This window comes from Mesoplodon mirus, assembly GCF_964341445.2.
Source record: "Mesoplodon mirus genome assembly, chromosome: 2".
NCBI lineage: Eukaryota > Metazoa > Chordata > Mammalia > Artiodactyla > Ziphiidae > Mesoplodon > Mesoplodon mirus.
The window spans coordinates 203,296,739-203,313,910 of record NC_138977.1 but is presented as its reverse complement, the minus strand read 5'-3'; the positions used below and the strand labels follow the sequence as shown (position 1 = coordinate 203,313,910).

Below are 17,172 nucleotides of genomic sequence, written 5' to 3'. Positions count from 1 at the left end.
GAAGTTCCCAAAATGCATTCCTGTTTTTAATGGCTGGCATGAAATTGCTCCTGATCTTTCACTACGTCCCTATAATAAGTCTTTGGAAGTAATTTCACCTAACACTCCAAACAAACCCATTACATTAATGGATTACAGGCATTTTTTGAAGTAGTCTGGTTTACTAAATGTAGCCAGATGGTGTAGGTTCATAAGTTAAAGTGGCCATAAAGCATTAGACTGATGATTTAGTGTCTTATGAAGTGGTCAGCAGATATACATCAGAGATTGGTATTAGGCAAAGGATACACAAGTCTAATCATCTCCTGTTCAATTCTTAGTGGTATATGCTTGAGATCGTAACATGTCTCAGTGATTGGGAAGAGCACAGTAATGAGGTACACACAGACTGTTCGCACAAAGAAAACTGTTTGCCTATGGCTAAAATAAAATCCAACGAGTGAAGAAGGGGCAGAAATCTATTCTACTTAACAAAAGATACAGGAACAAATTCAGCTTGAAAATGATTATTTCTAAGATATAAATAGGCATTTCTTTTATTTTAAAGGGCAATTTAAATTCCAATTTTGGAAAAACAAATTTTAAAAAAGATATAATTGGCAAAGGTTAAGCAGAGTGGTAATATGCAGTTTGGGGGGAAGGTATAAGTTGGTATATTTTTCTTAGAGGATAGTTTGGCATATGTATTAGAAGCCTTAAAAAATGTTCATAATTCATTAATATAGAAATCCCACTTCTGGTATTTTTTTCCCTAGGATGCCCAAAAGATGAATAAGAATGTCCACCACAGCACAGTTTATAATGGAAAAAACATTTTAAACTACCTAAATGTTTAATAAAGGGTTTAAATAATATATGCTTCAATCACCATAAATAATACAAATACTATAAAAAAATTATTTTTTAAAAGAACCAACACTTAGAAAAACACATTAAGAGAATACAGTAAGAAAAAATGTTACAAACACTTATGAGGGAAATATACACACCTAGGAAAAATATTAATAGCATATTAGTAGTTCTCTCTGAATGGTAGGGTTCTGGTAAATTTTATTTTTATATTTTAAACTGTTTTGACTTTTCTAAATTTCCCATAAGTGCTATAGGAAACAACTGAAAAAAAAATAAAAACAAGATAAGCTATTTTAGAAATTCACTCACTTTTGTACTATTTTTCTTTTAGAATAAGCTATTAACACAGGTGAGAAACTTGTATTTTCCTGAGACATCATTTCCCCCAAATACTGATGCCTACATAGTATCCTAGATCACCATCAAGCATTCAGTGAAACAACCACAGCACTCTCCTAAGTATTTTAAGTGTGTGTGTGTATATGTGTGTCTGTGTGTGTATGTACAAATATATATATATATTTAAAAATATATAGTTTATAATAGTTATTTAGTTCCTGAGCAGTGAGATTGTAAACCCTGGCACTTACATATTTAATATCGCAACAAGGCTCCTGAGATACCCTTCTTTCTAAAATATTCAATTAAAAATGTTCCTTATTCATTCCTATAATGTAAATATTCGGTTGATAAATTCCCATAGAAATCCAAATTCAAATACATTAGTTAATATACCTTAAAACTAAGACACATTATAAAAGACACATCTCAAACCAGACAACACCTCAGAAAAGATTTTATTTAAACCTACGTGTGAGTAAAAATAGGGTGAATAGAGACAGGGAGAAGAGAGGGGAAAGAGGAGTCTCTATTATTTATAGAGTTTGATTTTCTGTATTTATATCCCAAGAAGGTACAATTAAAATGCTCAGTTTGTAAAAATCAAGCCAACAAAGATTTTTTAAAATAGAGAGATATAGAGCTGTAGATTTAGTATGATTACCATTGTAACATATCTTCCAGGCAAATTAATGGCTTACAAACATCTGTAGACATACCTGGCAGAGCAGTTATGAAATCCCTCTGCAACATAGGTTTAAGATACGAGTTTATGTGCCCATGTTGGTAATGACACATTTGGGATATAAGATGTTCCACAAATTCCACTTGATCGGACTCTGACCACTGCTCAAAATATTTGACACACAGTTCCTTTTCCTTCTCATAGCTTGCCGAGAGTTTCCGTTGCTTGGGCACAATCATACTGGAAGTGCCATTGGCAAGTTTTGTCTGTAGAAGAGGTGAATTGAAAGAAACATGTAAGTATTGAAAATAAGAGAAATTATATAACTTTCCAGTCTGGCATGCTATGTTATGTATGTCTATATGATGGAGCTCACTCTGTTACTCTATTAGTAATTGGATGTTTGCAAACAGCAGTTATATGGAAAAAGCCACAGAAATACCACAGCAAGTTGGTAAATCACGAATACTGCTGGATGACAAGGTATCCATTTCCAAAAGTTCGTAGGAAAGCATTATTTGGAGATATATAGATGAAAACCGATGAAAGCATGTTATTACTAGCAAGCAAAAAAGCTAATTTGCTTTTTCTTGTATACACCAGTTACTGGGCATTTATACAATTACTTACTCACAACTTATTTATTTATATTTTTTGCGGTACGCGGGCCTCTCACCACTGTGGCCTCTCCTGTCGCGGAGCACAGGCTCCGGACGTGCAGGCCCAGCGGCCATGGCTCACGGGCCCAGCCGCTCCGCAGCATGCGGGATCCTCCCAGACCGGGGCACGAGCCCGCGTCCCCTGCATTGGCAGGCGGACTTCCCAACCACTGCGCCACCAGGGAAGCCCACAACTTATTTTTTAATAGTCAAGTAAGAAATCCTCCATGCAAAGAAAAGCCAATGAATAATTTGAGACCCTGCTACCTTTGGAGATAAAGCTTAAATAACATCAATGCTCAATATACCCTTTTCCTCCCCCCAACCACCTCCAAATCCTATCTCTGCTGTCATCAAAATTATATGCCATAAAGTCCTCTATATTAATTGATTCATTCAATATATATTAATTGAGCATCTATAATGTGCCAAACGCTGTCCTAGGTGCTAGGAATACAGCATTGAACAAAAATAATACAGTCTCTACCATCAGTAACTTACATTGTAGTAGGTACAGCAAGCTAAAAACATTACCATACAAACAGAAAATATAATGTAGATAGTATTTTGAAGAAAAATAAAGCAGGATAAAGGGGTAGAAAAATTAATATATGCTATTGTGATGGGCAAAAATCTAAGATGGTCCCCCAAGAAATTCTTGACCCCTGGTGTACAAGCATCTCTCTCAGTTATTCAAACAAACACATAGGTACTGCCGTGACTTAATTAAGGTCCTAAATCAGGACCATAAGATAGGGAGATTAGGGGGCTTCCCTGGTGGCGCAGTGGTTGAGAGTCCGCCTGCTGATGCAGGGGACACAGGTTCGTGCCCCGGTCCGGGAAGATCCCACATGCCTCGGAGCGGCTGGGCCTGTGAGCCATGGCCGCTGGGCCTGTGCGTCTGGAGCCTGTGCTCCGCAACGGGAGAGACCACAACAGTGAGAGGCCCATGTACCGCAAAAAAAAAAAAAAAAAAAAAAGATAGAGAGATTACTCCAGTGGGTGTGACCGAATGACATGAGCCCTTTAAAAGCAGAGAGTTTTCTCCAGTTGGTTGCAGAAGAGAAGGGGATCACCTGACTAGGAATTCGGCCATCCTTAGGAGCTGAGAGCAGCTCCCAGCAGACAGCCAGTAAGGAAATGAGGACCTCAATCCTACAAAGGCAAGGAGCTGAATTTGCCAACAACAACAACGAGCTGAGAAGATTTTTCCCCAGATGAGAACTCAGCCCAGCCGACACCCTGATTTCAGCTTTGTGATACTTTTGAGGAGAGGACCCAGTCATGCTGTATCAGACTTCCGACCTAGACAAGAGTGAGCAAATGAATGGGTGTTATTTTAACTTGCTAAGTTTGTAGTAATTTGTTATGTAGCAATTAATAAACAACCTAACAATTATTTAAGTCTAAGGGGTCAGAGATAGTTTCCCTAAAGATATGACATTTGAACTGATACATGAAGGAAACGAGGGAACTAGACATTTTGTTACACGGGGGAAGAATGGTCTAGGCAATGGGCATTTTGAGAGCAAAGGTCCTGGGTGGTAGTCTAAATGGCATGTTCAAGGAACAACAGGAGGGCCCAGGGTGGCTAGAACCAAGTGAGCAAAGCAAGAAGAAATACAGTTGAAGAAGTAGTCCAAGCCCGATGATCCAGGTCATTTGGGTGGTAGTAGCTATCTCCAAAGATGGCCCCAAACAATTCCATCCCTCCCTGAACATGAATTATGTTCCTCCCATCAAGAAGTAGTTTGTCCTAGCCTTTGAATCTGGCCTTTGACTAACAGAATGTGGAGAAAGTGACATTCTGGGACTTCTGAGTCCAGGCAACTTTTGCTTACTCCATCTTAGAACCTTGAGCTACCATGTAAGAAATTCAGAGTACCCTGCTGGAGAGGGAAGTCTGGAGGATGAGAAGCTATGCAGGGAGAGGTCACATGGAGAAGCACATAGCCTGAGCATGACAATCTGAGACCTTATAAAGGATCACTGCTATGTGGAGAACAGGCTGCAGGGGACATGAATGGAAATTAGGAGACTAATTAACAGATTACTTCACAGTAGTCCATGGAAGAGACAACAATCTTTTGGACTAGTAAGGTAGTTACAGACGTGGTGAGAAATAATTGGGATTCAACATACACTTTGAAGGCAGAGCCAACTGAATGAGCTGATAGGCTGAATGTGGAGTATGAGGGGGAAAAAGGAGACAAGGACCATACTCAAGTCTGAAGCTGGGGAACACTAGGGTAAGATTCAGAAATTAACTGAAATTTTTGCTACTCTAAAAGTTGATTTTCTTTAGAGGATAACCACAACATGGTAGGTACAACTAGGTACTTGTACTTTTTTTTTTTTTTGGCTGCATCAGGTCTTAGTTGTGGCATGCAGGATCTTTCGTTGCAGCGTGCAGGCTTCTCTCTAGTTGTGGCACATGGGTTTCTCTCTAGTTGTGGCACGCGGGATCAGTAGTTGCAGCGTGTGAGCTTAGTTGCCCCGTGGCATGTGGGATCTTAGATCCCCAACCAGGGACTGAACCCGCGTCCCCTGCATTGTACTTTTCAAAGTAACTTGATGGATCTTTGGCATATATGACTGAGGCAAACCCAGTGTGGCAAGGAGAGCCATGCTACTGTGGAGTTCATACCTGCCTAGACATACTGAATGTGCCATAAAACTGTATCAAATTTGGATAATCAACTTCTGCTATTAAAGGCAGAGACTTGCCTTAATTTCTAAAGGTTAACTCCTACCTGTAGGCCTCTTTACAAATGATTCTAGATACACAGCTGAAAGTATATTTCCGCGAATGGCATTAGCCATTCTCCTTTTTTTTTTAATTAAATAAAAATTTTTATTTATTTTTGGCTGCGTTGGGTCTTCACTGTTGCGCATGGGCTTTTCTCTAGTTGCGGCGAGCGGGGGCTACTCTTTATTGTGGTGCACCGGCTTCTCATCGTGGTGGCTTCTCTTGTTGCGGAACACAGGCTCTAGGTGCAAGGGCTTCAGTAGTTGTGGCACGCGGGCTCAGCGGCTGTGGCTTGTGGGCTCTAGAGCGCAGGCTCAGTAGTTGCAGTGCACGGGCTTAGTTGCTCCGCAGCATGTGGGATCTTCCCGGACCAGGGATTGAGCCATTGTCCCCTGCACTGGCGCACTGGCAGGCAGATTCTTAACCACTGCACCACCAGGGAAATCCCAAGCCATTCTATTTACATAGGAGTGGACACCATAAACAGCAAACCTTGGTGTACACAGAGTTGGATGTTTTTTAGCATAAATGCCATGGTTGTCTATAAGACCAAAAATGATTAATAAGAACCTTGTTGGACATGGGCCTTGGGGGACTTCCAGGCTGTTTTATGTAGGTTATTTGTTTGTATCTCAGAAAATGAAAACTTGTGAAATATGGAGTAAGATTTTGAGAGCTAATAAATAGGTGGGTTTACAAGCTTGACCAAACGCCACTTCTGATCCCAACATCCAAAACCTCTCACTCCATCGTCTTTTATACATTTGTCTTTTATCTTTTAAAAGGTGGAAACGGACTGGAGTTGGATGCCACCAGAGTATTGTATTCTGGCTAAAGACCAGAAACGCCAGTAACAGAAAACAATAATCAGCAAAGTAATGAAATTATTCTGTTTATACTTTAAATGAACCAGATGTTTCTATAAAAATGGGATCAGCGGCTATCAGACCATTAACAGATAAAAATGCCTAAGGATTTCACATATTGATTATCCCACTGCAGGAGCTAAAGTTCAGTCAAGACCTTGTCATACTTTCAATGATCCAGTCATAAATGGGACCTAAAACACTGGCTATTAGAAATTAAGTATAACCTGAGAGTTCATGTGTTTGCCAACTGTCTGCTGGTACTACATTCTAGTCACCACCCCTCAAAACAGAGTATTTCCTTGTAGGTAGAAAGACATACACCTCAGATCCATCATCACTTTACATGAGTACTCTTCATCACTACACCATACTGCATTGTTTTAAGAGCGTTGGCCCTACAGTAGAAAGACCTGGTTTTAAATTTTAACTCCTCAATTTAGCAGCTGTATGACATAGAATAAATAACTTGATTTTTTTTGAGTCTCTGTTCCCCTTGTCTGTAAAATGGGGCTAATTATAGAATCTATTACATTGGGTTTTTGTGAAGATCAAAGAAAATAATCTAAGAAAAGCCATGCTTAATTGGCTCACCACCTGGCATACAGTAAAGTGCTCAGTAAATCAACAGTAAATGAATTTATGACACTGCTGGAGCTAGGCCTTCTCTCTCTTTTTAAACACATCCTTCTTTCTCATTATGTAATATATTTTTTCTATTTTAATTTTCATTGAAGTATAATATACGTAAAAGTACATAATCTTAAGTGTACAGCTTGATGAATTTCCACAAGGTAAACATACTATGTAACTAGCACCCAGGTGAAGAAACAGATTATCACAAGCCTCACAAGCCCTGCCTTGTGCTCCCTTTTTCAAGTCACTAGCACCCCTAAGGGTAACCACTATACTCATTTCACTTTTTTTTTTTAACATCTTTATTGGAGTATAATTACTTTACAGTGAGTGGTGTGTTAGTTTCTGCTTTATAACAAAGTGAATCAGCTATACATATACATATATCCCCATATCTCCTCCCTCTTGTGACTCCCTCCCACTTTCCCTATCCCACCCCTCTAGGTGGTCACAAAGAACTGAGCTGATCTCCCTGTGCTATGTGGCTGCTTCCCACTAGCTATCTATTTTACATTTGGTAGTATATGTAAGTCCATGCCACTCTCTCACTTCGTCCCAGCTTACCCTTCCCCCTCACCGTGTCCCCAAGTCCATTCTCTACGTCTGCATCTTTATTCCTGTCCTGCCCCCAGGTTCTTCAGAACACTTTTTTTTTTAATTCCATATACATGTGTTAGCATACGGTATTTTTCTCTTTCTGACTTATTTCACTCTGTATGACAGACACTAGGTCCATCCCCCTCACTACAAATAACTCAATTTCGTTTCTTTTTATGGCTGAGTAATAGTCCATTGCATATATGTGCCACATCTTCTTTATCCATTCATCTGTTGAAGGACACTTAGGTTGCTTCCATGTCCTGGCTACTGTAAATAGAGCTGCACTGAACATTGTGGAACATGGCTCTTTTTGAATTACAGTTTTCTCAGGGTATATGCCCAGTACTGGGGTTGCTGGGTCATATATGGCAGTTATATTTTTAGTTTTTTAAGGAACCTCCATACTGTTCTCCGTAGTGGCTGTATCAATTTACATTCCCACCAGCAGTGCAAGAGGGTTCCCTTTTCTCCACACGCTCTCCAGCATTTATTGTTTGTAGACTTTTTGATGATGGCCATTCTGACTGGTGTGAGGTGATACCTCATGGTAGTTTTGATTTGCATTTCTCTAATGATTAGTGATATTGAGCATTCTTTCATGTGTTTGTTGGCAATCTGTATATCTTCTTTGGAGAAATGTCTCTTTAGGTCTTCTGCCCATTTTTGGATTGGGTTGTTTGTTTTTTGCTACTGAGCTGCATGAGCTGCTTGTAAATTTTGGAGATTAATCCTTTGTCAGTTGCTTCATTTGCAAATATTTTCTCCCATTCTGAGGGTTGTCTTTTCGTCTTGTTTATGGTTTCCTTTGCTGTGCAAAAGCTTTTAAGTTTCATTAGGTCCCTTTTGTTTATTTTTGTTTCTATTTCCATTTCTCTAGGAGGTGGGTCAAAAAGGATCTTGCTGTGATTTATTCCACAGAGTGTTCTGCCTATGTTTTCCTCTAAGAGTTTTACAGATTCTGGCCTTACATTTAGGTCTTTAATCCATTTTGAGTTTATTTTTCTGTATGGTGTTAGGAAGTGTTCTAATTTCATTCTTTTACATGTAGCTGTCCAGTTTTCCCAGCACCACTTATTGAAGAGGCTGTCTTTTCTCCATTGTATATTCTTGCCTCCTTTATCAAAAATAAGGTGACCATATGTGTGTAGGTTTATCTCTGGGCTTTCTATCCTGTTCCATTGATCTATATGTCTGTTTTTGTGCCAGTACCATACTGTCTTGATTACCGTAGCTTTGTAGTACAGTGTGAAGTCTGGGAGCCTGATTCCTCCAGGTCTGCTTTTCTTTCTCAAGATTGCTTTGGCTATTCAGGGTCTTTTGTGTTTCCATAAAAATTGTAAGATTTTTTTGTTCTAGTTCTGTGAAAAATGCCATTGGTAGTTTGATAGGGATTGCATTGAATCTGTAGATTGCTTTGGGTAGTACAGTCATTTTCACAATGTTGATTCTTCCAATCCAAGAACATGGTATATCTCTCCATCTGTTTGTATCATCTTTAATTTCTTTCATCAGTGTCTTATAGTTTTCTGCATACAGGTCTTTTGTCTCCTTAGGTAGGTTTATACCTAGGTATTTTATTCTTTTTGTTGCAATGGTGAATGGGATTGTTTCCTTAATCTCTCTTTCAGATTTTTCATCATTAGTGTATAGGAATGCAAAAGATTTCTGTGCGTTAATTTTGTATCCTGCTACTTTACGAAATTCATTGACTAGCTCTAGTAGTTTTCTGGTAGCATCTTTAGGATTCTCTATGTATAGTATCATGTCATCTGCAAACAGTGACAGCTTTACTTCTTCTTCTCCAATTTGGATTCTTTTTATTTCTTTTCCTTCTCTGATTGCTGTGGCTAAAACTTCCAAAACTACGTTGAATAACAGTGGTGAGCGTGGACAACCTTGTCTTGTTCCTGATCTTAGAGGAAATGCTTTCAGTTTTTCACCATTGAGAATGATGTTGGCTGTGGGTTTGTCATACATGGCCTTTATTATGTTGAGGTAAGTTCCCTGTGTGCCCACTTCCTGGAGAGTTTTTTTATCATAAATGGGTGTTGAATTTTGTCAAAAGCTTTTTCTGCATCTATTGAGATGATCATACAGCTTTTTTCCTTCAATTTGTTAATATGGTTTATCACATTGATTGATATGTGTATATTGAAGAATCCTTGCATTCCTGAGATAAACCCCACTTGATCATGGTGTATGATCCTTTTAATGTGCTGTTGGATTCTCCTTGCTAGTTTTTTTTTTTTTTTTTTTGTGGTACGCAGGCCTCTCACTGTTGTGGCCTCTCCCATTGTGGAGCACAGGCTCTGGACGCGCAGGCTCAGCGGCCATGGCTCACAGGCCCAGCCGCTCTGCGGCATGTGGGATCTTCCCGGACCGGGGCACGAACCCATGTCCCCTGCATTGGCAGACGGACCCTCAACCACTGCGCCACCAGGGTAGCCCTCTTTGCTACTATTTTGTTGAGGATTTTTGCATCTATGTTCATCAGTGATATTGGCCTGTAGTTTTCTTTCTTTGTGACATGTTTGTCTGGTTTTAGTATCAGGGTGATGGTGGCCTCGTAGAATGAGTTTGGGAGTGTTCCTCCCTCTGCTATATTTTGGAAGAGTTTGAGAAGGATAGGTGTTAGCTCTTCTCTAAATGTTTGATAGAATTTGCCTGTGAAGCCATCTGGTCCTGGGCTTTTGTTTGTTGGAAGATTTTTAAACACAGTCTCAATTTCAGTGCTTGTGATTGGTCTGTTTATATTTTCTATTTCTTCCTGGTTCAGTCTCGGAAGGTTGTGCTCTTCTAAGAATTTGTCCATTTCTTCCAGGTTGTCCATTTTATTGGCATACAGTTGCTTGTAGTAATCTCTCATGATCCTTTGTATTTCTGCAGTGTCAGTTGTTACTTCTCCTTTTTCATTTCTAATTCTATTGATTTGAGTCTTCTCCCTGTTTTCTTGATGAGTCTGGCTAATGGTTTATCAATTCTGTTTATCTTCTCAAAGAACCAGCTTTTAGTTTTATTGATATTTGCTATTGTTCCCTTTATTTCTTTTTCATCTATTTCTGATCCGATCTTCATGATTTCTTTTCTTCTGCTAACTTGGGTTTTTTTTTGTTCTTCTTTCTCTAATTGCTTTAGGTGTAAGGTTAGGTTGTTTATTTGAGATGTTTCTTGTTTCTTGAGGTAGGATTGTATTGCTATAAACTTCCCTCTTAGAACTGCTTTTGCTGCATCCCATAGGTTTTGGGTCGTCGCATTTTCATTCTCATTAGTTTCTAGGCATTTTTTGATTTCCTCTTTGATTTCTTCAGTGATCTCTTGATTATTTAGTAGTGTATTGTATCCATGTGTTTGTATCTTTTCTTGTAATTGATATCTAGTCTCATAGCACTGAGGTCAGAAAAGATACTTGATATGATTTCAATTTTCTTAAATTTACCAAGGCTTGATTTGTGACCCAAGATATGATCTATCCTGGAGAATGTTCCATGAGCACTTGAGAAGAAAGTGTAATCTGTTGTTTTTGGATGGAATGTCCTATAAATATCAGTTAAGTCCATCTTGTTTAATGTATCATTTAAACCTTGTGTTTCCTTATTTATTTTCATTTTGGATGATCTGTCCATTTGTGAAAGTGGGGTGTTAATGTCCCCTACTATGACCGTGTTACTGTCAATTTCCCCTTTTATGGCTGTTAGCATTTGCCTTATGTATTGAGGTGCTCCTATGTTGGGTGCATAAATACTTACAATTGTTATATCTTTTTCTTGGATTGATCCCTTGATCATTATGTAGCAGCCTTCTTTGTCTCCTGTAATAGTCTTTATTTTAAAATCTATTTTGTCTCATATGAGAATTGTTATTCCATCTTTCTTTTGATTTCCATTTGCATGGAATATCTTTTTCCATCCCCTCACTTTCAGTCTGTATGTGTCCCTAGGTCTGAAGTGGGTGTCTTGTAGACAGTATATATACTGGTCTTGTTTTTGTATCCATTCAGCCAGTCTACGTCTTTTGGTTGGAGCATTTAATCCATTTACATTTAAGGTAGTTATCGATATGTATGTTCCTATTACCATTTTCCTTGTTTTGGGTTTGTTATTGTAGGTCTTCTCCTTTTCTTGTGTTTCCTGCCTAGAGAAGTTCCTTTAGCATTTGTTGTAAAGCTGGTTTGGTGGTGCTGAATTCTCTTAGCTTTTGCTTGTCTGTAAAGGTTTTAATTTCTCCGTCAAATCTGAATGAGAGCCTTGCTGGGTAGAGTAATCTTGGTTGTAGGTTTTTCCCTTTCATCACTTTAAATATGTCCTGCCACTCCCTTCTGGCTTGCAGAGTTTCTGCTGAAAGATCATCTGTTAACCTTACGGGGATTCCCTTGTATGTTATTTGTTGTTTTTCCCTTGCTGCTTTTTAATATTTTTTCTTTGTATTTAATTTTTGATAGTTTGATTAATATGTGTCTTGGCATGTTTCTCCTTGGATTTATCCTGTATGGGACTCTCTGCGCTTCCTGGACTTGATTATTTCCTTTCCCATATTAGGGAAGTTTTCAACTATAATCTCTTCAAATATTTTTTCATTCCCTTTTTCTCTTCTTCTTCTGGGACCCCGATAATTCGAATGTTGGTGCATTTAATGTTGTCCCAGAGGTCTCTGAGACCGTCCTCAGTTCTTTTCGTTCTTTTTTCTTTATTCTGCTCTGTGGTAGTTATTTCCACTATTTTATCTTCCAGGTCACTTATCCATTCTTCTGCCTCAGTTATGCTGCTATTGATTCCTTCTAGAGAATTTTAAATGTCATTTATTGTGTTGTTCATCAGTGTTTGTTTGCTCTTTAGTTCTTCTAGGTCCTTGTTAAACGTTTCTTGTATTTTCTCCATTCTATTTCCAAGATTTTGGATCATCTTTACTATCATTACTCTGAATTCTTTTTTAGGTAGACTGCCTATTTCCTCTCCATTTGTTTGGTCTGGTGGGTTTTTACCTTGCTCCTTCATCTGCTGTGTGTTTCTCTGTGTTCTCTTTTTGCTTAACTTACTGTGTTTGGGGTCTCCTTTTTGCTGGCTGCAGGTTTGTAGTTCCCGTTGTTTTTGGTGCCTGCCCCCAGTGGCTAACGTTGGTTCAGTGGGTTGTGTAGGCTTCCTGGTGGAGGGGACTAATGCCTCTGTTCTGGTGGATGAGGCTGGATCTTGTCTTTTTTGGTAGGCAGGACCGCCTCTGGTGGTGTGTTTTGGGGTGTCTATGACCTTATTATGATTTCAGGCAGCCTGTCTGCTAATGGGTGGGGTTGTGTTCCTGTCTTGCTAATTGTTTGGCATAGGGTGTCCAGCACTGTAGCTTGCTGATCATTGAGCGGAGCTGGGTCTTAGCGTTGAGATGGAGATCTCTGGGAGAGCTTTCGCCGTTTGATATTACATGGAGCTGGGAGGTCTCTGGTGGACCAATGTCCTGAACTCGGCTCTTCCAACTCAGAGGCACAGGCCTGACACCTGGCTGGAGCACCAAGACCCTGTCAGCCATACGGCTCAGAAGAAAAGGGAGAGAAGAAGAAAGAAAGAAAAAAATAAAGTAAAATAAAACAAAGTTATTACAATAAAAAATAAAAATAATCATTAAAAATAAAAAGTAGTAAGAAAAGAAAGAAAGAAGAGAGCAAACCAAAAAAAAAAAAAAAAAAAATCCACCAATGATAACCAGCACTAAAAACTGTACTAAAGGGGCTTCCCTGGTGGCGCAGTGGTTGAGAGTCCGCCTGCCGATGCAGGGGACACGGGTTCGTGTCCCGGTCCGGGAAGATCCCACATGCCGTGGAGCAGCTGGGCCTGTGAGCCATGGCCGCTGAGCCTGCGCGTCCGGAGCCTGTGCTCCGCAATGGGAGAGGCCACAACAGTGAGAGGCCCACGTACCGCAAAAAAAAAAAAAAAAAAAAAAACTGTACTAATAAAACCCAAAAAAACAGACAGAACCCTAGGACAAATGATAAAAGCAAAGCTATACAGACAAAATCACACAAAGAAGCATACACATACACACTCACAAAAAGAGAAAAAGGAAGAAAAGATATATATCTTTTGGGAAGGCTGAGGTCTTCTGCCAGGGTTCAGTAGGTGTTCTGTAGGAGTTGTTCCACATGTAGATGTATTTCTAACGTATTTGTGGGGAGGAAGGTGATCTCTATGTCTTACTCCTCTGCCATCTTGATGGTCTCTTCATTTCATTTTTTAAAATATGTATTTTTTAAAAAACTGCCTATTCAGGCTTCCCTGGTGGCGGAGTGGTTGAGAATCTGCCTGCCGATGCAGGGGACACGGGTTCATGACCCGGTCCGGGAAGATCCCACATGCCGTGGAGCAGCTAGGCCCGTGAGCCATGGCCACTGAGCCTGCGCGTCCAGAGCCTGTGCTCCGCAACGGGAGAGGCCGCAACAGTGAGAGGCCCGCGTACTGCAAAACAAACAAACAAACAAAAAAAACTGCCCATACAATTTACAGTAGCATTAAAAAAATGTAATACGTAGGAATAAGTTTAACAACATATGTGTAACACTTGAAAACTACAAAACATTGCTGAGGGAAAACTTAAAATACTTAAATAAATGGAGAAATATATGTTCACAAATTAGACTCAATATTGTTAAGATGTTCATTCTTTCCAGTTGATCTATGAAGTCAATGCAATATCAATCAAAATTCTAGCAGGCAAACTGACAAGCTGATTCTAAAATTTAGACAGGGGGCTTCCCTGGTGGCACAGTGGTTGGGAGTCTGCCTGCCAATGCAGGGGACACGGGTTCGAGCTCTGGTCTGGGAGGATCCCACATGCTGCGGAGCGGCTGGGCCCGTGAGCCACAACTACTGAGCCTGCGCGTCTGGAGTCCATGCTCCGCAACAAGAGAGGCCACGATAGTGAGAGGCCCGCGCACCGTGATGAAGAGTGGCCCCCGCTTGCCACAACTAGAGAAAGCCCTCGCACAGAAATGAAGACTCAACACAGCCAAAATAAAGAAATAAATTAATAAACTCCTACCCGCAACAATAAATAAATAAATAAATAAAATTTAGACAGAAGTGCAAAAGACCTAAACTTTAGCCAGACAATCTTGAAAAATAAAAACAAAGATGGACTCACACTAATGAATTTCAAGACTTACAATAAAGTAATAGTAATTGGGCTTCCCTGGTGGTTCAGTGGTTAGGAATCTGCCTGCCAATGCAAGGGACACGGGTTTGAGCCCTGGGCCGGGAAGCTCCCACATGCCTCGGAGCAACCAAGCCCATGCGCCACAACTACTGAGCCTGTGTTCTACAGTCCACGAGTTACAATGACTGAGCCCGCGTGCCTGTGTTCCACAGCAAGAGAGGCCATGGCAATGAGAGGCCTGCGCACCGCAGTGAAGAGTAGCCCCTGCTCACCGCAACTAGAGAAAGCCCGTACGCAGCAACAAAGACCCAACATAGCTAAAAATAAATAAATAAATAAATTTATTAAAAAAAAAAAAAAAGAATCACACCCTTAAACTACAGCATGTGGTAACTTGATGGATGGAACTCTGTAGTATAGTCTATAAAAAAAAAAGTAATAGTAATCAAGATAGCATGGCTCTGGTGTAAGGACAAACATGTAGATCAATGGAACAGAATAGCAAATTCACAAACAATTTCACATATATAGCCAGTTGATTTTTGGGAAAGGTGCCAAGATAATTCAATAGGTAAAGGATAGTGTTTTTCAACAAATGATGCTGAAATAACTGGACATCCATATAGAAAAAATGAACCTTGTTCTCTAGTTTAGATCTTATTAAAAAATTAGGGGCTTCCTTGGTGGCTAATGGTTAAGAATCTGCCTGCCAATGCAGGGGACACGGGTTCGAGCCCTGGTCTGGGAAGATCCCACATGCCACGGAGCAACTAAGCCTGTGCACCACAACTACTGAGCCTGCACTCTAGAGCCTGTGAGTCACAACTACTGAGCCCGTGCACCTAGAGCCCTGCTCCGCAACAAGAGAAGCCACCGCAATGAGAAGCCCGCGCACCACAACGAAGAGTAGCTCCCACTCGATGCAACTAGAGAAAGCCCATGCAGAGCAACGATGACCCAACACAGCCAATAAATAAATAAACAAATGTTAAAAATCTAAAAAAAAAAAGTTAACGTAAGTGGATTCTGGACTTATACATAGGAGCTGAACTTCTAGAAGAAAACAAAACTTCTAAGAGAAAACAGAAAATCTTGGTGTTATTGGGATAGGCAAACATTTCATAGATAAGGCATAAAAGAACAAGAAAGAACAAACATATATTTTTAAAAAACTCTTAGAACTCGATAAGAAAAGAAAACAAGTAACCCTATTTTGTTTTGTTTTGTTTTTTGGAAGGGCAAAAGACCAGAACAGACACTTCACAAAAAAGGATCCATATACGGATCCATATGGATGACCAATAAACACATGAAAAGATGTTCAATATCATGAGTCACTTGGGAAATGCAAGTTAAAATCACGAGACATGACTACACAGTTATTAGAATGGCTAAAATTAAAAAGACTGACCATACCAAGTACTGGCAACAACGATGAGCAACTGGGTCTTTCATACATTGCTGGCAGTAATGTTTAATAGCACAACCATTTTATAAAACAGGTTGACAGTTTCTTACGAAGTTATATATCTATTTACCATATGACCCAGGAATTTCACTCCTAGGTGTTTACCCCTTCCCAATGAAAAAAAAATTTTTTTCCACACAAAAACTTGTACATGAATGTTCATAGCTGCTTTATAATAGTCCCAAACTGAAAGAATCCCAATGCCCATCAAGAGTTTAACTGATGGGCTTCCCTGGTGGCGCAGTGGTTGAGAGTCCGCCTGCCGATGCAGGGGACACGGGTTTGTGCCCCGGTCCGGGAGGATCCCACATGCCGTGGAGCAGCTAGGCCTGTGAGCCATGGTCGCTGAGCCTGCACGTCCGGAGCCTGTGCTCCGCAATGGGAGAGGCCACAGCAGTGAGAGGCCCGCGTACCGCAAAAAAAAAAAAAAAAAAAAAAAGAGTTTAACTGATAAACAAATTGTGATATATCTGTACAAGGGAATAGTACTCAGCAATAAAAGAACGAACTACAGATACACAAAATGACAAGGATGAATCTCAAAAACATGCTGAATGAAAGAAGCCGGGCACAAAAAGAATATATACTTTATGATTCTACTTATATGAAACTCTAGGAATAACAAACCTAATTTATGATGATAAAAACTGAACAGTGGTTGCGTGGGGCTGGATATGGGGATGGGATTGACTGGGTAAGGGCACCAGTGAAGTTTTGCGGGTAATGAAAATGCTCTATAGGTTGACTGTTACACAGGTATATATATTTGCCAAAATTCATCGAACTGGATACTTAAAATGGGTGTATTTTATTGTATGTAAATTATACCTTAATAAAATAGATTTTAAGAACTTCTAAGGATACCATATTCCTAAGGATAAATGCCACCATAATATTAATTTCATTCATAACTAAGATATTATATTTCTAAAGAACTCTGGAGATAAAGGTCTTTGTTATCAAGCCTCTTCCCTCTATCCTCCCTTACGGATTTTCAACTAATGTCTAAAGTAAATGCAGCAAAATTTCAATTTGGGAATCTCAGAAAATCCACAAGGGTACAGTGAAAAAGTTCAAGTATTAAAAAATCAAACGGTTGTATATTAGAGTGTATGGAAGTGACGGTAATGGTTACTTGTGGCAGTAGAATTGATTTGGCTTTCCCAGCAAAAGCCTGATGACTC

The 17,172-nt window shown here is 39.7% G+C and overlaps 1 protein-coding gene across 11 annotated transcripts in view; it reads right to left on the bottom strand.

The window, feature by feature from the left end:
- The window catches only part of BTRC (beta-transducin repeat containing E3 ubiquitin protein ligase), a 185,571-nt gene that overhangs the window by 22,687 nt on the left and 145,712 nt on the right, over window positions 1-17,172 (bottom strand). For all 11 annotated transcript variants that reach the window (XM_082611573.1, XM_082611571.1, XM_082611578.1 and 8 more), the window contains one exon: window positions 1,911-2,142. In XM_082611573.1, the coding sequence (XP_082467699.1) occupies window positions 1,911-2,142 (232 nt within the window). The remainder of the gene's footprint in view (window positions 1-1,910; window positions 2,143-17,172) is intronic.